The 23,973-nt window shown below is 43.9% G+C and overlaps 1 protein-coding gene across 1 annotated transcript in view; it reads left to right on the top strand.

Moving 5' to 3' along the window:
- LOC124795506 (methyl farnesoate epoxidase-like) overlaps positions 1–23,973 on the top strand; it is a 197,858-nt gene that overhangs the window by 57,019 nt on the left and 116,866 nt on the right. The window contains exon 3 of the mRNA XM_047259567.1: positions 12,773–12,991. Coding sequence (XP_047115523.1) covers positions 12,773–12,991 — 219 coding nt within the window. The remainder of the gene's footprint in view (positions 1–12,772; positions 12,992–23,973) is intronic.

Genomic DNA, 23,973 nt, shown 5'->3' on the forward strand with positions numbered 1-23,973 from the left:
ACAGTGGTGTATGGGGTCAAACAACTTCAACACTGAGGGTGATGCAGACCCATAGGCCAGGCACCCATAATCAAGCCGGGACTGCACAAGGGCTCTGTACAATCGCAGCAGCGTGCAGCGATCTGCACCCCAAGACGTGTGGCTAAGGCAACGGAGGGCGTTGAGGTGCCGCCAGCATTTTTGCTTCAGCTGAGTAACATGAGGAACCCATGTGAGCCGGGCATCAAACACGAGTCCCAAGAAGCGGCAAGTGTCCACCACTTCAAGCAGGTGGCCGCCGAGGTAAAGTTCAGGATGAGGGTGGACCGTCCGACGCCTGCAGAAGTGCATAACTCGAGTCTTGGCTGCAGAGAACTGAAAACCATGAGTCAGAGCCCATGATGCTGCCTTGCGAACGGCGACTTGCAGCCTGCGGTCGGCGACTCCCGTAATCGTGGAGCTAAATGAGATGCAGAAGTCGTCGGCATACAAAGAAGGAGACACCGACGACCCCACTGCTGCAGCCAGACCATTAATGGCCACTAGAAATAAGGAGACGCTCAACACTGAGCCCTGCGGGACCCCATTTTCCTGTATATAAGATGAACTAGAGGTGGCACCGACTTGCACCCGGAAAGAGCGGCGCAATAAAAAGGTTTGAAGAAAAGCCGGGAGCCGACCACGAAGATCCCACTCATGCAACGTGGCGAGGATGTGATGCCGCCATGTGGTGTCATATGCCTTTCGCAGATCGAAAAATACAGCAACGAGATGCTGACGTCGGGCAAAGGCCGTACGGACTGCAGATTCCAGCCGCACCAAATTGTCCGTGGCAGACCGGCCCTGACGTAAGCCACCCTGGAATGGAGCGAGGAGACCGCGCGACTCAAGGATCCAACACAAACGCCGCCCCACCATACGTTCGAGCAATTTGCACAAAACGTTGGTGAGGGTAATGGGACGATAGCTGTCCACCGCCAGTGGGTCCGCACCGGGCTTCAAGATGGGGACAATAACACCCTCTCGCCATTGCGACGGGAACACGCCTTCGCTCCAAATGCGATTAAATATCGCGAGAATGTGTCTCTGGCAGTCCCTGGAGAGATGCTTCAGCATCTGCGCGTGGATGCAGTCTGGGCCTGGTGCTGTATCAGGGCAATCGGCGAGGGCAGCGAGGAATTCCCTCTCGCTGAAAGGAGCATTGTATGTTTCAGAACGACGCGTGTGGAATGAGAACGGCGTCCGCTCGGCTCGCTCCTTTAGAGAGCGAAAGGCAGGGGGATAGGATGCAGTCGCAGAGCTCTGAGCAAAGTGCGCGGCAAGCCGTTCAGCAATGGCGGCAGCGTCCGTGCAGACAGCGCCGTCCAAGGAGAGCCCAGGGACACCCATAGGGGTCTGGTATCCGTAAATCCGCCGGATCCGGGACCACACGAGCGAGGGGGAGACATGGGAGCCCAAGGATGAGACATACCTCTCCCAGCACTCCTGCTTACGCCGTGCAATAAGACGACGGGCGAAGGCACGGAGCCTCTTAAAGGTGATGAGGGTCTCAAGAGACGGGTGCCGCCTATGACGCTGGAGAGCCCGCCGACGGTCGCGAATAGCCTCAGCAACCTCCGGCGACCACCAGGGTACAGCCCTCCTCCGAGGGTGGCCAGAAGAACGGGGGATGGCAGCCTCGGCCGCTGAAATGATGGACGTGGTTAAAACACGCACCACCTCGTCAATGTCACCCTGTGGGGGAGACTCAATGGTTGCAGCGGAAGTAAAAGCCGGCCAGTCAGCCCTGTGGAGAGCCCAGCAGGGCAAGCGCCCAGAAGAATGACACTGGGGCAGTGACAAATAGATGGGAAAATGGTCACTACCACACAGGTCAGGATGCACTCTCCAGTGGAGGGATGGGACAAGTCCAGGGCTGCAAATAGAGAGATCGATGGCCGAGAACGAGCCATGGGCCACACTGAAATGTGTGGGAGCACCCGTGTTCAAGAGGCTAAGGTCGAGCTGAGCCAACACATGCTCCACGGCCCGACCACAGTCATCGGAGACAGTCCCACCCCATAGAGGGTTGTGGGCATTGAAATCGCCCAGCAGCAAAAAAGGTGGCGGCAGTTGGGCTATCAGAGCAGCCAGGACATGCTGCGCGACAGCACCATCAGGTGGAAGGTAAATACTGCAGACGGTAATAGCCTGTGGCGTCCACACCCGAACAGCGACAGCCTCTAAAGCTGTTTGTAGAGGTACAAACTCGCTGTGAAGAGAGTTAAGGACATATATGCAGACGCCACCAGACACCCTTTCATAAGCTGCCCGGTTCTTAAAATAACCCCGATAGCCACAGAGGGCGGGGGTTCGCATTGCTGGAAACCAAGTTTCCTGCAGAGCAATGCAAAGGAAAGGATGACGGCTGATAAGTTGGCGGAGCTCAGCTAGATGGTGGAAGAAACCGCTGCAGTTCCACTGGAGGATGGTATTAGCCATGGATGGGAAAGGCTTGAAGGGATTGGGGAGGCAGATTACGCCTCCGGGGCCCCTGCTGCTACTGAGTCACCACCTGGACAACAGCTATCTATTGCATCCGAGGGACTGGCGAGACCCATGTCCTCAGTGGACGCCAGAATCTCCACCTCATCCTCAGACGCAGAGCTTGTAGGAAGTGGTGGAATGGGTGCCACCACAATGTCAGTAGCCTTGGGGAGTTTCTTCTTCTTCTGCTTCTCGCACTGTGCCTTGGGTGGTTCAGGCTGGGAGGGCATCACTGGGTCAGTCTCAGGGACAGACGATGACCGTGTGTCCCGACGACCAGGGACTGGCGGTTGTTTGAGCCACTTGTGGCTGTCGGCGTTGGAACCGGTCGGAATGTGCGAAGGGAGGTCCCCAAGGGACCCCTTCCTTACGAGAGTAGCCGAAGAAGTCTTACGCTTCTCCGGCTGGGAAGGGGGGACTGATGTCCCCGATGGTTGGGGGGGTGTTGCTCCTGAAGTAGATGGAGCAGGAGCAACAGGAGGTTTAGTGCCCCCCACCATCAAGGGGGCAGGTGTGGGACTTCGACTCTGAAAACTGACTGGAGTGGATGGAATTGTAGAAGGAGTGACAGTTGCGGCATAAGAAGCTGTCATGCACACTGGATGAAGCCGATCATATTTCCGCTTCGCCTCAGTGTACGTCAGGCGGTCGAGAGTCTTGATTTCCATGACCTTCCGCTCCTTCTGCAGAATCGGACAGTCTGGCGAGCAAGGCGGATGGTGCGCACCACAGTTCACACAGATTGGAGGCGGCGCACAGGGATGATCAGGATGGGAAGGTCGACTGCAATCGCGACAGACGAGGTCAGAAGCACAGCGTGAAGACATGTGGCCGAACTTCCAACACTTGAAGCACCGCATCGGGGGAGGGATATACGGCTTGACATCACAACGGTACACCATCACCTTGACCTTCTCAGGTAACATGTCACCCTCGAAGGCCAAGATGAAGGCACCGGTGGCAACTTGACGATCCCTCGGACCCCGGTGGACGCGCCGGACGAAATGGACACCTCGGCGCTCCAAGTTGGCGCGCAGCTCGTCATCGGACTGTAAAAGGAGATCGCGGTGAAAAATAATTCCCTGGACCATATTTAAGCTGTTATGTGGGGTGATAGTAACAGACACATCCCCCAACTTCGTACAAGCCAGCAAGGCTCGTGACTGGGCAGAGGATGCCGTTTTTATCAACACCGATCCAGACCGCATCTTGGACAAGCCCTCCACCTCCCCGAACTTGTCCTCTAAATGTTCGACAAAGAACTGAGGCTTCACAGACACAAACGAGTCCCCGTCAGCTCTGGTACAGACGAGATACCGGGGCGAGTATCTTTCGCTCTCATTCACAGTCTTTCGTTCCTCCCATGGTGTGGCCAGGGAGGGGAACGATTTGGAGTCATACACATTAGCCTTAAAGTGAGCTTTGGAACGCTTAGAGACTGCTGACGGCTGGCCGCCAGCGAGAGATGATGTACCACGCTTCATTGCGGGTCATCCGCCCTGATGCCACCTACTCCGACCAAGGGCCCTCCCCACGGGCGCCACCCAGCCACAGCAAAGGCCACCTGGCAGGATGGCCATTGCCGGGAGTCCCGATGCCCCAGGGCGATGGGCATCTACTCCTTGGCATACGTGGGGAGTTAACGGCGCAGGCATCAGTAGAGCGATCCCTGTGTTGTCAGGGGGCTACAACCAAGAGGGTACATGGCGGCCCCACCACAACGGACTGGCTACCGTGCTGGATCTTAGGTGCAAAAATGGCCAAGGTCGTCGTCGCAGTTAAAAGAAACACTGCAGAGTGCAGCGTGGTAATCGCCCAAGAGATCGAAAACGAGCGGGACACCATTGCAACGACGAGAAAGACGGCTAAAGGTCTAATTGCACAACGGATACAATGCACCATGTAAGGCGCCCTTCCCCAAGTGGCTCGCTCTTCGGAATAATTTAGAAAGATGGAGGTCAAACCCGAGAGGGGACCATCACATAAGGCCGAAACATTTGAGACTCCTTTTAGTCGCCTCTTACGACAGGCAGGAATACCGTGGGCCTATTCTAACCCCCGAACCTGCAGGGGGTGGCACACCGGTAATATGTCGTCGAGAAGCAAGATACTTAGGAGAAGTACTAGATGAGAAATGGTGCTTCGCCTGGCACATTAAAGTCACAATGCATAGGTCACTAGAGGTCCTAAATAACCTCATTACGATAGGGCATAGGCGATTCCATCTCCCCCCAAACCTCATCAAGTTGTACCACAACACAATCCTCGCCCCCATCGTGGGCTACGGGTCTGGAGTCTGGGCTCACAGGCTCACGAAGGTCGTTCCTGCTATGGGCGTGAGGAGAGTGCAGCAGAACATGCTATTGTACTTAGTCGGGGCCTACCGTACATCTCCTGGGGGAGCACTGTTAATTCTCATGGACTTGTGCCCCCTAGATGTAAAAATCATGGAGCAGGCCGCATGGTACTGGGTAAAAAAGGGCAAATTGAAAAAACCGGGGACATTATGGGGGTCTGAGTGGGGGATAAACCATCAATCAAAAGAAGGGAAATGGAACTTTGGCAAGAGATCTGGGATGGGGATGAGACAGGGAGAAGAACATACCAATTATTACCAAACATCCAGGAACGATTAAGAATGAAGAATTTTCAGCCTAGTAAGGGACTGCTGCACTTCCTCACGGGGCATGGCCCATACCCGGAATATCTCTACCGATTCGGGAAAAGAGCGACACCCTCGTGTGACTGTGGTGCCGGGATAGGTACACCGGACCACGTGGTCTACGAGTGTCCCATCTTCGATGATGTTGCCGCAGAGTTAAGGGATTAACTGCCAAATACAGATACCTTCTATCTAATCAGGAACCCAGTTACCTTCACTATCATCGATAGATTAGCCAGCGAGGTATCCGCCAAGGTCCTGAGAGAATATCGTAGGGAGCTAGAGTAACGAAAGTGCAAAAACGTGACATTATGCACCATCCCATTCCGCCAGGATGCGTACTGGCCTACCGCCGTGACGATCGGGATCCGTTGCGTCCAGGATTAGGGGGTGGGTGAAAACATACCGACTATAGACACAGCACACCGATGATGACTTAGTAGATAAAATTATTAGTAGGAAATAGATTGTAGGACATTCAAAAAGACCTGCAGCGATTTTCATTAAGGCCAGCCCAGTGCAGGGGCACGCCCACTGGGATTAGCTCGGTGGGCACGGCCAAGAGATAGTAGGTTTATATCTTCTTACTGGCACACCTCTAACGCTGCAGAATGTAGTTTTGTAGAGTAGGGTAGAATAGATAGCATAGTAGGTTAACAGTAAGTTAAATAGTAGGAGTACCCATAGAGTAGCTAATCTTCCATCCTGTAGTTAATACTAACAATAAGTAGATAAAGTCTTGGTAAATGCTGCTGAAAATTATTAATTTTGTATGTTACTTCGACCCACTAATGTCTTAAGTGGTGGGTTACTTTGTATGATATTGGTTTTGATAAATAAAGATTTTTTTAAGGCTAAAGCCGAGATTGTTGCTTCCTGTAAGGACCATGAGGTCAGTTTCCACGGAAAACTTACAAAATATCGGAACTATGACATACAAAAATCAATAACATAAGGAAAGAAAGTTCTGAATGAATACACAACACTATGCAACAAAAACGATAGGATATATTAACGATCGGTGACAATAACATAGTGGTTCCCGATAGGTATAGCTACATTAGTTTTCTCCCAAATCTCGTGTGTTACAAGTTTAGAATAAAGAGTGAAAGGTACAAAAACAGCGTATGTAATTAAAATCTAAAAGAAAGCACACCAGTGTTGTACAACAGGCCGGAAAATTAAGTACAAGACAAACCACTGTCACTCTCTAAAAAAGTATTTGAAAATCAGTAACTCTTTAAGCAAATTCTTCCGAGTACCATGCCGATGACATGCTTTCAAGACATAAAACAACGTAAAAGCAAAGCGACATTACAAATCGACTTTAAGAACTAAAGTAGTTTCATGTGAGTAATCAAAATAAAATTAAAAATGCACATTATCTCTTGTGAAGCCATCTTACAACTGTCTCATGAAGCGGTACTGAGAATATCACTAATGGAGACAGTCTGTGTGTTAATGCAGCAACTGCAAATGTCCGCCAGACATGTATGAGTGTCTGAAGAGACAGACACAGTCTTTCAAATTTGCAGTTGTGAAAGTCGCTAGATGAATTCACATATTGTGAATACATATTAGTGTCAGCTACTAGTGACAAGTGAAAATTTGTGCCAGACGAGGACTCGAACCCGTAACTCCGCCAGGCCTGAGCGCTCGCCTTACCTAACTCGGCTGTCCGAGTCAGCCCCCAGTGCCGAACCAAACCTCCAAATGTCAAATGCTCACACTTTTGTGAAACTAAGAATAGGAAGACATCTGTTATTTTGTATCGTTATTTTAGCCCCACCAGGCGTAATTATTTCACTAATGGCGACAGGGTCTGTGTTGTGGCAGTAACTGCATTTTTTATACTACAATGTCCTTCAGACATGCATGCATATCTTTTGCATAGGTTGTATGTTTCCTGTTGGCCATTCTATATGGACGCACACGATGCAACATATGTTTAGTGATTGTTTTTAGAATTATGACCCTACATATACTCTGAGGTGACTAAGGATAACTCCTAATGTCTTGTCAGACCTTCTTCTACTATTCATAGTGTAGCAACCCGACGTGGCATGGACTCAACAAGTCGTTGGAAGTCTCCTGCAGAAATATTGAGCAGTTCTGTCTCTATAGCTGTACGTAATTGCGTAGAATTACAGTGCAGGACCTCGTGCACGAACTGACCTCTCCATTATGACCTAGGTGGCCAAATCATTTGCTCATATTGTCCAGAAAGGTCTTCAAACCAATAGTGAACAGCTGTGGCCCAGTGGCGTGCTGCATTGCCATTCCTAAAAATTCGATCGTTGTTTGGGAACATGAAGTCAATGGATGCCTGAAAATGATCTCCAAGTGGCCAGACACGACCAGGACCCACTCCATTCCACGTAAACACACTACACACCGTTATGGAGCCACCACGATCTTCCACAGTGCCCTGGTGACAATTTCGGTCCATGGCTTCGTGGAGTCTGCGTCACACTCGAACCCTACCATCAGCTCTTACCATTTGAAATCGGGATTCATCTGACCAGGTCACGGTTTTTCAGACCTCTGTGGCCCAACCGATGTGGTCAAGAGCCCAGGAGAGGCTTGCAGGTGATGTGTTGCTGTTAGCAAAGGGATTCACATCGCCCATCTGCTGCTATAGCACGTTAATGCCAAATTTTGCTGCACTCTCGTACATTTGTCGTACATCCCACATTGATTTATGCAGTTATTTCGTGTAGTGCTGCTTTTGTTAACCCTGACAACTCAGTTGTTAAGTGAAGGCCATTCGCCACTGTGTTGTCCATGGTAATGAGTGAAATTTGGTATTCTCGGCACACTCTTGACACTGTGGATCTCAGAATATTTAATTCTCTAACGATTTTCGAAATGGAATGTCCCATGCATCTGGCTCCAACTACCATTCTGAGTTCAAAGTCTGTTAATTACCGTCGTGCAGCAGTTATCACCTTGGAAACCTTTTCACATAAATCAAATAAGTACAAATAACAGCTGCCAATGCACTGCTCTTTTACACTTTCTGTATGCGATACCACAGCCACTTTTATATGTGCATATCGCTATCCTATGACCTTTGTCATCTCAGTGTCATGTCAGGAAAAAAAACTGGTTAGGACATTCATTGAGAAGGGAGTGCTTGCTTGTAGATGCTTTGGAAGGATTGGTTTGTGAGAGAAGACTGAGAGGAAGAAGGAGATACAAGATGATAGACGACATAAAGGGAAGAGGAAATTATGCAGACCTGAAGAGGATCGAAGAAGACCAGACAGCCTGGAGAACTACCATGTGAAAACCTGCCTTTAGATAGAACAGTGATGATGATGATGATGATATCATGTTCTGTTACCCCCCAAAATAGAAAATGGGAAGGAATTAAATTTTTCTTAAGTTTGCACTAGCACAACCAAAGTTGTTAAGCTAGATTAAGTAATGTGTAAACCTAGGGACTGATGACCTCAGCAGTTTGGTCCCATAGGAACTTACAACAAATTTGAATTTTTAGAGGGATGGAGACATATTTATTAGTTCTTGTGATACAAAGAACACCAGACAATGGTGATGATATAGCTGTGCAGCAGAAAGAAGCAATAAGCACTGTAAGTTGGTCATGTACATGAGCGCACATTGCTACACCGGCGCCAATCACCAAGCACAAGCACAAGTTACACATTTATCAAAATGTCAGTTGAGAGAGAGAGAGGGACAGAGTTGTGCAGGGTAGCCATGCTCTCTGAGGAACTTTGCCATGGTTCACGTGGCTCTCCCCATCAGAGACTCGAGTCCTCCCTCAGGCATGGGTGTATGTGCTGTCCCTAGCGTAAATTAGTTTAAGTTAGATTAAGTAGTGTGTAAACTTAGGGACCGATGACCTCAGCAATTTGGTTCCATAGGAACTTACAACAAATTTGAATTTTTAAAGGGACTGAGACATATTTATTAGTTCTTGTGATATGAAGAAATAAGCTTTACCTCAGATGCAATAACACATTTCGGGGACTTGACATTGCACTTAAGCACCTGTAACAACTTGTTAAGCAAACACAGTGGGACAAGGACTGTTGACACCTGGTATAGAAATTGTGCACGAAATGGGCCACATTCAGTCATAATGAACAGAGCCTCACATCTTACCTCAAGCCATAATACCCCAGTTCTCCAGGTCTGAATGCAGTTGGTCATTAGGACTGATGGTGTTCGTACCTATAGCATTCAATTCAAGGACGTTATGGTGTAGAGACATTCAAGTGTTGGAAGCTCGAGCAATTCTCATAAACATGTTGCTTTCCATTTCTGAGATGACAACATCCAAGTAACCAAGGCCTTCTGCTCACGGGTCTTACCATTAGTTGCCATCTATCACTTCACTGTTGTGCATACTGAGGGTCTTCCAACACCAGTACATCTCATGGTGCTTATCACACTAACATCATTGTCACTGAAGGGTGAAACAGCCATCCAGTGCCTCTCTTTCTGATCATCATGGAAGGCACCTTCCAGGTGCCAGGGCCTACCTGTCCTGTGGGGCCAGGATCGTCTAACTACATGACTTCCAGCAGCATGGTACATCTCAATAGATTATCACAGATAATTGTCATCTTCCAGAGTGAGATTGAGGATGTTTTGTACAGTGTAGGCACACACTCGAAGTATGGCTCCACCTGCAGAAAGCCAGACAGCAGCCCACAAGACTTCAGCTGAACTGCTGGAGAAGTAGCCTTGATGACCAGCCAAGCCAGGCCAACAACAGAAGTCACTGGAATTCCTCCATGTCCCTGTCATGAAATGTCAGCTGCTGGTGAGAAGAAACTGAGCAATAGATCAGAACCAATAAATGTTAACACGCCATCATGTTTTCTTAGGGCCAAAAGATATTCTGCAGGTCCATGTCACAATCCTGACAACCAGTCGTTTATCAGTGGAATATTTCCTGAATGGTTGAAATATGCTGAAGTTAAGCCACTGTTTAAGAAGGGAGATAAAGAAATAGCATCAAATTTCCGTCCAATTTCACTGTTGCCAGAATTCTCAAAAATTTTAGAAAAAGTAGTGTAGAGTCAGCTTTATAACCATCTTATCTCAAATAACATGCTGTCAAAGTCACAGTTTGGATTTCTAAGAGGATCTGGTATTGAGAAGGGTATCTACACTTACAGTGAAAATGTGCTTAATTCATTAGACAAAAAATTGCAGGCAACTGGTATATTTTGTGATCTGTCAAAGGCATTTGACTGTGTAAATCACAATATCCTTTTAAGTAAACTAGAATGTTATAGTGTAACAGGAAATGCTGCAAAATGGTTCAAATCTTATATCTCTGGCAGGAAACAAAGGGTGTTACTAGGAAAGAGACTTGTATCAAGCTATCAGGCATCATCCAACTGGGAACTAATTACATCTGGGGTCCCACAAGGTTCCATTTTGGGGCCCTTATTTTTTCTTGTATATATATATATATATATATATATATATATATATATATATATATCAATGACCTTTCATCAGTAACATTGCCAGATGCCAAGTTCGTTTTGTTTGCCAATGACACAAACATTGCAATAAATAGCAAATCAAGTGTATTCTTAGAAAGATCAGCTAATAAAATATTTGTGGACATTAATCACTGGTTCCTAGCCAATTCTTTGTCACTAAACTTTGAAAAAACACACTACACGCAGTTCAGAATTTGTAACGGGTGTCCCACGAGTATATGTCTAGCATACAATGACAAGAAGATAGAAGAAGTGGACAGTGTCAAATTCTTGGAATTACAGCTTGATAATAAATTCAACTGGGAGGAGCACACCACAGAACTGCTGAAGCGTCTTAACAAATCTCTGTTTGCAATGCGAATTCTGTCAGGCATAGGGGATATAAAAATGAAAAAGCTGGCATACTATGCTTACTTTCATTCCACAATCTCATCTGGGATTATTTTTTGGGGTAATTCATCAAGCCAAGCTGAAGTTTTCCAGGCACAAAAACGTGAAGTAAAAGTTATATGTGGTGTGAACTCAAGAACATCCTGCAAAAGCCTGTTTAGGGAACTAGGGATACTAACTACTGCTTCCCAATATATTTATTCCTTAATGAAATTTGTCATTAAAAATATATCACTTTTTCAAACCAACAGCTCAATTCATGGAATCAGTACTAGAAATAAGAATAATCTTCACAAGGATTTAAAGTCACTTAGTCTTGTACAAAAAGGTGTGCATTATTCAGGAACACACATTTTCAATAACTTGCCAGCAGCCATACAAAGCTTAACAACCAATGAAATTCACTTTAAGAGAAGCCTAAATGATTTATTGGTGGCCAACTCCTTCTATTCCATTGATGAATTTCTCAGTAAAACCAACTGATATATATATATATATATATATATATATATATATATATATATATATATATATGTGTGTGTGTGCGTGTGCGTGTGTGTGTGTACAATCTAACTTCTGCACCATTTCAGTGTAGTAATGTTTTCATTGTAAATAAATATTATAGTAGTTGTATTACATGTTTATTACCTTATAAATAAATAAAAAAACTTTAATTTTAAATTCAGTGCATTCGTATTTGTCAAATGACTCTTTCATATAGTGTTCATTAAAAACTGACGATCATTCCACTTGGGACCTATGGAATGGTACATTAGCTTATTTGTTTTAGTTGCAAATATTTGTCATGTATTGTTGTTTTTCTGACATGTTCTACATCCTGGAGGACCTCCTCACTACTGATCAATTGGAATGAAAGTTAATATAATCTAATCTAGAGGTATCTCCAGCTGGCACCCATACCATTTATAGATTCTATGATAGACAGTTTACATCGTTGGGGGCTGTGTCATATGGACCCCAAGAAAGTACTATCTTTTGCAGATGAAAGAGGCTTCCTTTAGTTTACAACTATTCTTTCAGAGTGAGATATTTTACGATGTTTTAAGAAGAGCTATATGTTTAACAAAACGTGTGTTCCTTGGTTTTTACTTTTGATGTTGTCTTATGGCACAGAAGCTAATATGTTATACTACAGGGCGGTATAAATATTTTATGTTGCAGTTAGTACATGCTGGGTCGCGATTTATTGATTGGTTCCTTGTTTTAAAACATTTTATAATGGTATAACATTATCCCAAAACATACTGTGTAAAAATATCACACAGATGACAACTGGTGCTTAACATTCACATGCTATAGTTTTTAGGCCTGACATTAACGATGAACTATGGATGTTGTATAATACATTTACAGAAATAAATTGTCATCTACAGAATATGGTCCATAGAGGTTCAAATATGATTGGATAAGTTGGAAAAGAAATACGTTGTGTTTTTCAAAACACAGAGTTTAAAAACCCAAATTTAATTGATGAAAAAGAATCCAACTGAAGCTTCCAACGCCACCAAGATGATTACAACGATGCTTACTTTGAAAATAAAAGCCCAAACAGTATGTGCTCTGCCTCCAATGATCTCAATGTCGACACAACAGTATGCCCTAATATTCCTTTCTTTCTTTATTTATTGTTCTGCCTTGATACTGAATGTCGGGTTGGGCAGAGGGTGAAACATTGAGCTGATTGACACGTGTATTGGCTGTGCAGGAGTTACGTTGGTGGATGGCAAGCTGTGGCAGGAGCAGCGCGCCTTCGTGATACGACACCTACGCTCTCTGGGCTTCAGCGGGGCTGCTATGCATGCTCAGGTGGAAGAGGAGGTGCGTGCTCTGCTGGAAGAACTGAGCAACAGGTGCGGGAGACCAACACAGCTCAAAAAGCTGCTGGCGCCCTCCGTGCTCAACGTCATCCTCCAGTTCTGCGCTGGTGAGTGCGCCCAAACTTTCGTCGACTGCTAACCAGTGTATAAGTGGTGGTCCTTCCTTTCCTTCTCACTTAATTAATCCAGTCATATAAAATGTGAAGCTATAGTTGCATGTAGTTGCTGCGGCACTCAAATTGTAAGGCAAGCTCAGCTTACAAATGTGTGCTTAACCGTACGAGGGGTTTTCAAGCTGTGAATCACTGCTCCCAGGACCATCGCGGCCTGACAGAAGGGGCGTCGCAGTGGTTTTATGAAAACAACACTTTGGTTTATTTGCTTTATGAGTAACGAACAAGTGTGCGCTACTAGTGATATCTAGCAGGCAGGAAATGAAATGTTTTTACTATGGCAGTTAAATTGTACTATATAACCCACTTGCTTTTTTCAGTAGCATAAATTTTGAAGGTAACTTTTGTCTAATACAGATCGTTTTAAATTGTTGTTCGCCTATGCGATTTGTTTTTCTCCTTTAGCATGGACAAATCTTTAAATGTCAGTGCTAAACCTGAATTTTAAATGTACGAGTATCATGTGATTGTAAAGACACGGAGAGACGAAGATGCAGGAAGTATTAGGACAGTTTCTTGAATTCCGGTTTTGCATGTACTAATGTGGGAAATGAAGGACAACCTCAGTATGTGATATTTTTTAAAGACAACTAGCTACTGAAATCATGCATCCTAATAAAATGAAACGAAGATTGGACTCAAATCACGGTCGCGCGGTAAACAATCCATAACAATACTTTTCCACAAGTTAAAAAAAGCGTACACTAAAGAAGTTACGATTCCTGCAAAAGCTATTCATACATCTTATAAAGTTGTCTACCTTGTAGCAAAGAGCAAGAAACCACACCATAGCGGAAGACCTTATTTTACCAGAGGCTATGGATATGGTATCTATTACGACAGGTTACTCAGGTGCCAAGCCACTGCTAAGTATGCCTTTGTCAGTCCACACTACTAGCCATCGGATACTAAATATGGCTAACGACAGTAACATTCAGTTGCCTAAAAAACTCACAGGTAGTGGCGATTTCGCCACACTCTTTCATGAAGCTACAAATAACCACAATGATGTGCATCTAACTTACTAAGTGTGGTTTATAAATGACAACGAACTTCATGAAGATCTTTTCGGCAGGAAAATAACTATTCGAACAAAAGCAGTCTTTTATGTCTGAAAGAACAGACACCACGTAAATTCCGCAGCTGTGATGCGCATTATGTAAATTGCTGTTGGAGGGGGGCGGAAGAAGAGGGAAGGGATGGAACTGAACATATCAGCTGCATCGGAACTATCTGTGTAGTCACCAGCGACGCGTGAAAATAGGTACCGAACCGAGACTCGAACCCGGGATTTCCTGCTAATTAGACAGTTGCATTAGCCACTATGCCACCCAGACAGACACAATGTTAATGGTAAAGTGCGCGGGCTATCTCGGTACGCGCCTCAGCTGACTCATCCTCCCACCTGGCGCCACCGCGTTTCCATTGTCTCTGTGCATGTCCTCCATGCTCACTAATTTTGGATTCTTATTAGAGATCGAATGTAAATGTACATCCGCACTGATGGTTGTGCATTCATAGCCGGCTCAGGCGTAGCAATTATATGAATGTGTAGTGTGTTCTTTTGGACATATCACTTTGAAATGATAACAGTACAAGTCAAAATATTTCGATTCGTTATTCCTTTTGCACATAACACACTTCCCTTACAATGCCTACACTCAGCCACTGTTGTTTAACAGTTATGTTTAACATTCACACTGAAGCAACCATTACTACGTTACTTTTCCACATTAATTAATCAGGTAGTCATTGATCATGAAGGCCTTTTCATTTATGTTCTACCATTAATATACTTCTCCAAGACAGTCACTGATTCTCGTACACAATCTGTATCAGACGTAAATCTCTTAATTAATCCCAAGTGGCTTTCTGCGAAATAATTGAAATAGTTTCCTTCTATACACCAAAGTAATACTTTTTACTATTAATTCCATTGTCTACCAAGTTCTACACATTATTCATACGTGGCATGGCGGCGCACGACTGCTCCCTAAGAAAGCTCAACACTAACTCTTCTTCCCACACAAAGATGGTGTGTTACCACTAGTGCTGGGGCATTGTTCTCATTATAGAGCAAGACAGTGCTACTTCAGAGAAACAGGCGACACCAAGTAAGCAAGGCATGCAGTATCAGTACGCTGTGACATCAAAGATACCACTATTCATTACATACTCCAGTAGAATTTTTTTCAGAACTGTGAGGAGGGGTTTTTTCGAAAGCCCCAAAGTAAAAAAATAGAAATTCCACAAAAAAAAAACAAATAACCGTTGAACAACCCAACAATTGTCCCTTCCTCAGGTATCACATTGTAATCCGGCAGAAATATCATGAAAATTCACGTTCTGTCATCCCCACACTGAAAATTATAAACTTTACATTTTGTTTATACATCCAATTATCTGGTAACCAACATACAGAGAAAGCAAATTTGCCTTATTATGAGACTGATTAGCAAGAAAATATAAAAATTCATTTACAGACTGTACCATATCCTAATCATCCCAATGTTGTGCATATTCATGTAAATCTACATAAGTTACGTGGAAACGTTGCACACAAGAAACGTCTCGTTATCAAATCGTTAAGTTACTGAAAATACTTCTTATCAGTGTATAACATAATATAATAATACATTTCCATAAGATCAGAAATTATGACTTCAGTGGTCTTTTGTTTTCCAACACTGATCTGCGTAAGCAAACGAATATTATTGCTGGTCAGTATTTTAGGAGAAATCAAGAAAAACATTTACTGCGTATTGCCACATCTATAGGAAGGGAGGCAAAAGTCGAAAATATTAGTACCTCAAGAGTAAACAACATGTCACCATACGTAATACAAATAATAGTTCTAGAATATTTGTTATAACAAAGAAATAGATAAAGGTTCACTTTTTGTGTAAGTATCGAAAAACAGGGAGAAAATGTATCTGCAGTTAAAACATAAAAAATAGTATTAATAAAACTTTAAGGACATTTTTGTGTAACAAGACACTCACAAAATACGTGTATTTGTCGTATTACTTTGCCACAAAAAACCTTTAGCAACACAAACGCTCAGTGACAGTTGGATGAAGTAGCTGATTGATAAGGACAGGCGATAGGCGCCAGGAGGGTGCGATGAATGTCGATTGTAGCCACAGAGAACAGAAGTAAATACGCCACACGAGATTTGTTGCGCTTCCGCCTCCATCTGGGTAACCACAACCACTTAGGTACTGATCCATCCACACAAAACGTATCGCATACTACAAGGGGACTGAACTTTCTTGTCATCCCATTTATCTTTAAAAACTGATATACTTAGCTGGAGCAAAGTTACATCCGCTTCTGTAGTTGGTTTCTCAGTAAAACTTAGCTTTCACGTAAAAATATAAAAACCGCTGTTATGAGATTCGCACGGGTTTTCTACTGTGCAGTCTCTCTCATTCCATTTTGTAGAAACTATTCGATAGGAAGAATATTATTTTTGCTCACCTTATAGCCACACATTGCACCTTTATAATGACCTTGATTTCTTTTCGTTAAGGCTCATAGTTATTGTGATACTTCGAAGTAAAGTACAGCACTGTATTTATTTTGATAAGTTTGCAGTAAAAATGTAGTGACTGGCCAATTTACGTTTTGTTAATTTTGCGCATAGGTTGCTACATACAGAATGTAGCTAACATATCCAAAATTGTTTTTAACGGTGAGCGGAGGGTCATGCCTGTTTCCATTCTCAAGAAAATACGTGAGATGTATTGGAGATTCTGCGCGATGAGGTTGGCGGCTACTTTCCATAGACACGAGTATGGCCGTCCGGTATGGCCTGCTATACGGAGTGCGAAGCTGCCTCGTGTCTCTCTTCTTCGTACGCTGCCGATACAAACAGAAGCTGGAAGTGAATGAAAAATTTAATTACGTGAAGGGTCACCGAAGATATCCTTACGAGTAACCTAGGGATTCTCAGTGAGTACTTTAGAAAATTGAGGCTACAACCTAGTGCTACAAAGACGGAAGTATCTGCCTTCCATTTAAACAACAAAATGGCCAACAGAGAACTACAAGTCTATCTAGACGGGAAATTACTAAATCACAACAAACACCCAAAATACCTTGGGGTTACCCTAGATAGGACACTAACATTCAAAGAACACCTGACGAAAACTGCAGCGAAACTTAAAACACGCAACAAAATATTGCAGAAGCTCTGTGGCACCACTTGGGGCTCCACAGCATCTACCTTAAGAACATCCGCCCTTGGCTTGGTGTATCCAGTGGCAGAATACTGTGCCCCAGTGTGGCTCAACAGCAAACACACACACATGGTAGATAGCCAACTTAATGCAACAATGCGTCTTATATCAGGCACAATCAGGCCAACTCCTACAGTGTGGCTGCCCGTTCTCAGTAACATAGCCCCTCCTAACCTGCGCCGAGAACACGCTCTGGTTAGAGAATTTCAAAAAATCATGACCAACCCTCAGTTACAAATCCATGAAGATACGACATCCAAGGGAACCGACTCCGGTCTAGGCATCCTCCACTAAAGACCGCACAGGCTCTGCACCAAACCAACTTTAAAATAAATGACCGATGGAAAGAGGAATGGGAGAGCAGAACAGCAGTAAACTGCCACAGTATGCCATGCATCTTTAGTAAACCAAAAGGATTTGATTGCCCTCGCAAAGTGTGGTCAACTCTTAATCGCGTCAGAACCAACTGTGGGAGATGCACCGACTCCTTACACAGATGGGGTAAACTTCCTTCGGCCACTTGCGACTGTGGCGCTGAGAGACAGACGGTCAAACAAATCGTGCAGGAATGCCCATTAAGGGCATATGAGGGTGACCCACAGGATTTCCTAATGACGACCCAAGAGGCAATCGACTATATATTATCTAAGCTGGACGTTTGCTTGTGATTGCTCTTCTGAGAGTGTAAATTTACAATTGGTGGTGTCCTTATATACAAACTGTTATTTATTGTTCTGTTTATACATATGTGATTTTTTTTTAAATCGTGTTGTTTCTGTAATTTTTACTGTGATGTTATGAGCCATACGCCAAATAAATAATAAATACCGGGAGTCATCAGCTCAAGACGCTGACTGTACGGTTCTTAATTCTGTGCTGCCTGGTTCAGGAAAAAATGTTACCTATCTTACTGAATTTATACGCTCATTTATTACAAACGGTTCAGTTTACAACTACTGTTTTAGATGAGTGCGATGTGAACTGTTGACATGTTCTGCTATTGGTTGCTTCGTATGTCCTCAGTCAAAATGTTAACACGGTTTCTGACCAGCACATTACAAAAGTGCAGAAAATAAAACAAACATACTTTCTGTTAACTCACGCCCACAGAAAAACTATCGAAATGAACAACAGTAAAACTTGTTTTGGGATCGCACAGTGCAGTTGTGCATGTAGGAGACAATAATACTTTCGGTTTTAATATGTTCTAGTGGACAGCAAAAAAAAAAAAAAAAAAAAAAAAAAGTTCAAATGTGTGTGAAATCTTATGGGACTTAACTGCTAAGGTCATCAGTCCCTAAGCTTACACACTACTTAACCTAAATTATCCTAAGGACAAACACACACACCCATGCCCGAGGGAGGAGTCGAACCTCCACCGGGACCAGCCGCGCAGTCCATGACTGCAGCGCCTGAGACCGCTCGGCTAGTCCCGCGCGGCAAGTGGAAAGCACAGGAAATGAAAAAAGAACCTTGAGTTACTGTGTAATAACAGAAGTGAACGTGTAATATAATATTAATTCAATCTTATAGAGAGAAATGTACGAAGTTAAGGTGAAATTGTTTTACGATCCAGTAACTGGAGTTGAGTTTCAGATCACAGTCTTAGGTTCTTTCTCGTTTTGTCTCATTGTTCTAAGAAAGTAAGCATGCCGTGCTATAATGTCCTCCCACTCAACCACAGACGTCCTGGTTTTTTTTTTAACGAAACAAATCTTTGCGTTTTTCTCCTAGACAGAACTGAACCACGTTACTTGGCAACATTTTTCCACATGAACGTACTCAAAGATAATATATATTTGTGCGATGATTACCCATTAGCAGACGCTAAGAATATGGAGAAGTAGTAATGCACGAAAACTATAAAATGACCGTACAGTGACGAGGCATGGATGTCAGTTGTGTACTGTCGAGTATTGTCGGATGCCTTTGGTCCCTTCTATACATAAAAAAAAGTTTGGTTCTACATCCTACCATCGGCAGTAGCTTGAAACTAACAAATCTACGGCAGACTCATTAGAAAGGCGAGATGAGATGGTGAGCCCACAAGCAGACGCAGAGGAAACAGCAGCGTGACTGGTGCTGTGCTAGGTATGGTTAAGTAGCGAGGGGTGGGGGGACCAGGCGCACGCCCTCCTGTCCTTCATCATGGGAAAGACGCCTCTACTTACTTCTATGCTCTGTGATTGTAACGTAGTAGCTGGTTGTGCCGCCGAACGTCACCATTTCTCCCATCACAGCAGGAACCAACGTGAGTTGGTCCTGTTCGCCAGTCACACAGAGGGCAGGGCCAGAGTGTTGCAATGGTCGGTACCTGTCTGAAGGTCACCGACTTGCATGCAGCCCTTCTGCACACACGTCGTCATGAAGATAGCACGGGATCGCGCTGCAGAAGGACAGCTGTGGCGGCTCTGCACTCCACCCCCATCTACTTACAGCGGAAGTGGCCAGGTGAAATGGGGAACTGCGCTACATCGTAGGCCCCTGCACTGTCTTCTGGCAGCTCCTCAGGCTTGTAAAAAAAAAAAAAAATAAATAAATAAAAATCGAGGAATGCAGCGTCCATATGGGCAACAACAAATTAAAATACCCTATGTATAGCACGTCACACTGCTACTTTTATAGCTGTTGCAATTTCAGAATACAGAAACATAGAAAATTTCACGTTTCATTATGACAACCAACATTGCCGATAGCCCAACACAGATACAGTACTTTGACACAAACAATACAAAATTACTAAATAAATCACTATTCATAAATATTTGACAATCCTTGTAATTGCAAGTTCCATTCATGCTGCTTGCAGCCGTACGACATGCACAATGCATAGTGTCGGTCTCCGCCCCTCTTATTCCTTCCCTGCTCCCACTGCATGTTATTTATATCATCGTAAGTGATTAACTGACAATGTGTCATTTCGGCTTTGCTTGTTCCGCTTCATGCTGGTTCTTGCCTACTTGTTTGACCTTGACCGATCCCACTTCCGTCATTGCACTTCTTTCTAAGCTTCTTTCCGTAAGTCGGCGAGCTGTAAGAGTCCGCTCGGGATACGGAGGCCAATGCGCGGTGACCAAATTTTGGTGCAGAGCCCTGGGTGCATATTCTGTATCTTTCCGCCGTTGTGCCCATCGTTTCGGTACTCAATAGCACCCAACGGTCTAGTACTCGAATTAGAGTCCCTGAGTTATTCGGTATGCATTTCAGTAGCGATACCGTTCGGGTCTAGAGAACCAAAGCGTCGTTGTCGGTTCGTGCCGCGCAAGCCAATCAAAAGCAAGCGGCCGCAGATCCACACAGGCGCACTGCAGCGTGCACAGCGCCACGAACACAAAGCGGCTAGCAGACGACACAGGCGCGCTATTCTTCCAAGTACCGAAAATTGCGTTTACGTTGCCATAACGCATGACGCCGCATTCCATCGAGCTGACGTGCCCGCCTTCATCGCCCTTGCCTCCTTAACAGTATCAGGCGCAGTATATCCATTTCCATGATTCTCATCTGAAAAGCATAAAAAATTTTACAGTTTTTCTGACCGCATGTTTCCATGCATGCATAATAACAATAGCGTATTTGACTGAATTCTGCAGGTTGTTATAAATGCCGCATTATGTCATCTTATTCGCGTTCACGCTGACATCGTGTTTTGAATTTTACGTTTCGGAAAATGAGTTAGGAATGGTGTACAGTACCACATTGTTCTAATACATCTATAAAAACACCCGAAAAATTGATTCTGAGAGTTTCAAAGAATAAGAGGATAAACAGAATGTGGTTATAACACGCTCCTAGAGATCCAAATGATTAACTGCCCACTTCCCTATATGATGCGTCAACGATTTGGGTCTTAAAAACAAAACTGAAAAAAAAGCGCACTTTCGAGAGTTTCTGCAATTCGTCGAAGTTATAACGTGTATCTCATGAATGAAAATGTTTCATATATGGTGCTACAGTCTAAAAATACTATGGCAGAGATCTTTCATCTCTGTCTACTGTGGTTGAGGATTCGATCGCAGATAAATACTTGTGACAAGCAAGATTATGAAGATGCCTGCTGCTAGTTACATTCCCAGTAATTTAAGTTGTGCTCTTAGATTCCTGTCTAACCGCATACTCGGAGACCGCTACATATTCGGAAAAAATGGTGTATTATTTCTGACAAGAAAAAATCTAAAGGTCACTGTCGGTTGTTTCACTCACAGCAATTTCATATTTCACATTTTAAATACACAGAAATCACGAAATCATTGCTGAGGAAATGCGATCTTACATGTGAGTAATAACGAATATTGCAGAGAAAACTGAGCTTACACGAATAACTATGTCTCAGAACGTGTTGCATATATGAAGAGGAAAAAAAAATTTTGCATCCATCCCTGCGCGAACCCGGGACGTTTCGTATCTTATTCCCGCGCGCTAACTACTTTTCCACGCCAAACAACAGACAGGCAGTGCTCCATTCTTCTAGTATTGTGTAGAGGAACGTAGGCTGACTTTGTTGCTAAATGGTGCTGCGTAAGTCATAAATGTGTGATAGTTTGGAAGGTTTCCAATATCAGGTTTCACATAATTGCTTTCCATTGTTTCTTATTAGTTTTAAACACGTTTCGATAATTACTAACTAACCCATTTGTGGAGAAATGTACACAAAGGCACTAGTAATGTCAGTTCACACTCATGTAATATACGTAAGCAGAGCCAATGTCTTGATATTTAATGATGTTTAAACTCTTATTTGCATAAAAATAGCACGTATTTTGAGAGAATATTGACCGAAATCTTTTTTTTTATGCAATCATTCACAGTAACAACCTAACCTAACCATATTTCTAACAAAGGAGCATAGTCTATTATGAACTCACTTTCCAACCGGATGCGTCCTCTGGTGATTCTTTAGTAACACAATCATTAATTCCAAAGCTGAAACCGCTGAATATGTTTAAAACAACAAATTATAGGTTTACATGAACCACAGCTCACCCATCGACAGGGCCAGACCGAAATCCAAAACCTCTCGGTACAATTGTCGTAAAATCGGTGGGAGGACCGTTCGGTAACAAGTCTCAGAAGCTTACTGAATAGGATATTTCGATAAAGAACCGAAAATGACGTCACTACCGAGACTAACCTACTACACCGATCGGTAAGAACGATACAGAATAGGGCCCCTGGGCGAGTTCATTCGTTTGTTCGGACAGGATCGAGGCGCACGCCCCGCAATCCGTCTCAAACGATTTTATAGAAAAAAATCACTTTCGCTTTACTTTTAGCTTTATAGGTCATTATGATGCGCCCATTACCCCGTTAATGGTCATAGTTAATGTGATATTTGCGTGGAAGTAAGACACTGCGTGGAATTCGAAAAAGCTGGCAATGAAAAATAGGGGTAGTTATGATTTTGCTTTTGGTCATATTGCATAATACGTTGCTGCATATGTGAATTAGCTAATGTATTGAATTTTTTCCTTAAACTTGGGTGGCGATCTCTATTTGTCACCAATCTCAGGAAAATTGAGCTGACGTAGTACACTTATTTGCGATCGTGACACGCGAGCGATAGAACCAGAGTGAGATATCCACAACATTCCTCATATTTTGTAAACGGTTTGAAATATCGAAATGAGATTTTAGCAAATGATAGCAAACGAAGAGGAGAGTATTTTGCTATACGGTTATTATACAAAACTTCGTTGGCTACCATGTTAGTCCACTAACTACACACTTTTTGATGAAAGGATGCAACTTTTAAGGGCCATCCATAGCTGGTGAAACGGGAAATGCTATTGGTTTTGGAACAACATAAGTGAAGACATTGCATGTTTACTTTGTACTGAGGATATGCTTTTTCTAAAGATACTGACCTTACTTTTCCTCAGTTCCGTATTTAATTCAACACTGTGCGGCGGTGCGGGTCCTTCCGTCCCTTTACGACGAACCTGCACCTACCTGTGAACATTGTCTCAGCATATCATCAGTAGGGAAGCCGAGCGAAACCTACTGTACTTCGACGTGAACCAGGGTGCAATTAAAGTCACTAATCTACGTTTCGGGAGAAAGTTTTCACACGAAATGAAAGGTTGAAAATTTTGTCCTTAATTAATATATTATGCAACATAGGTGAACAAGTATCACGGCCAAGCCCGCGCTGGGCTTAACACGGTCACTCACAATCCCTTTCACTCACGTTAGCAAGTTTATGGTGTTGCCTTTCCCGAAAACATAATAGCTACAAAAATACGGATCTTTTTCATTGAGAATGCTTGCCAAATATTAAGTCTGTCGGTACCTAATAGAGTTGTGGCGATTCGTGAATGAATCGTTCATTTGAACGACTCTAAATAAAGAATCGTAAGAATCGAATCGTGGTACGAACGAATCGTCATTCAAAAGAATCGTAAGAACGATTGCGTGTTTCCGAGTCGTGACGATTCCAAGTTCCAACGATTCATCGATTCTTAGTACGCTATGCTTCGAAGGCAACTTCCGAATCGTGCCGAATGATTATGACCGCCAGATGGCAGTCAAGTGGAAGATGCGTGTGAACAAAGGAAGCTCGGAACGAACAAACGAAGTTCGTGGGCCGTAATATTACTCGTGAAAACCAAGCTGACACATGGCGGTGGCTGACGGGAGCGAGCGTAAAGGCATCTCCCATTTACCATCGCTACCATCAGC

The sequence above is a fragment of the Schistocerca piceifrons genome, chromosome 4, assembly GCF_021461385.2.
Source record: "Schistocerca piceifrons isolate TAMUIC-IGC-003096 chromosome 4, iqSchPice1.1, whole genome shotgun sequence".
NCBI lineage: Eukaryota > Metazoa > Arthropoda > Insecta > Orthoptera > Acrididae > Schistocerca > Schistocerca piceifrons.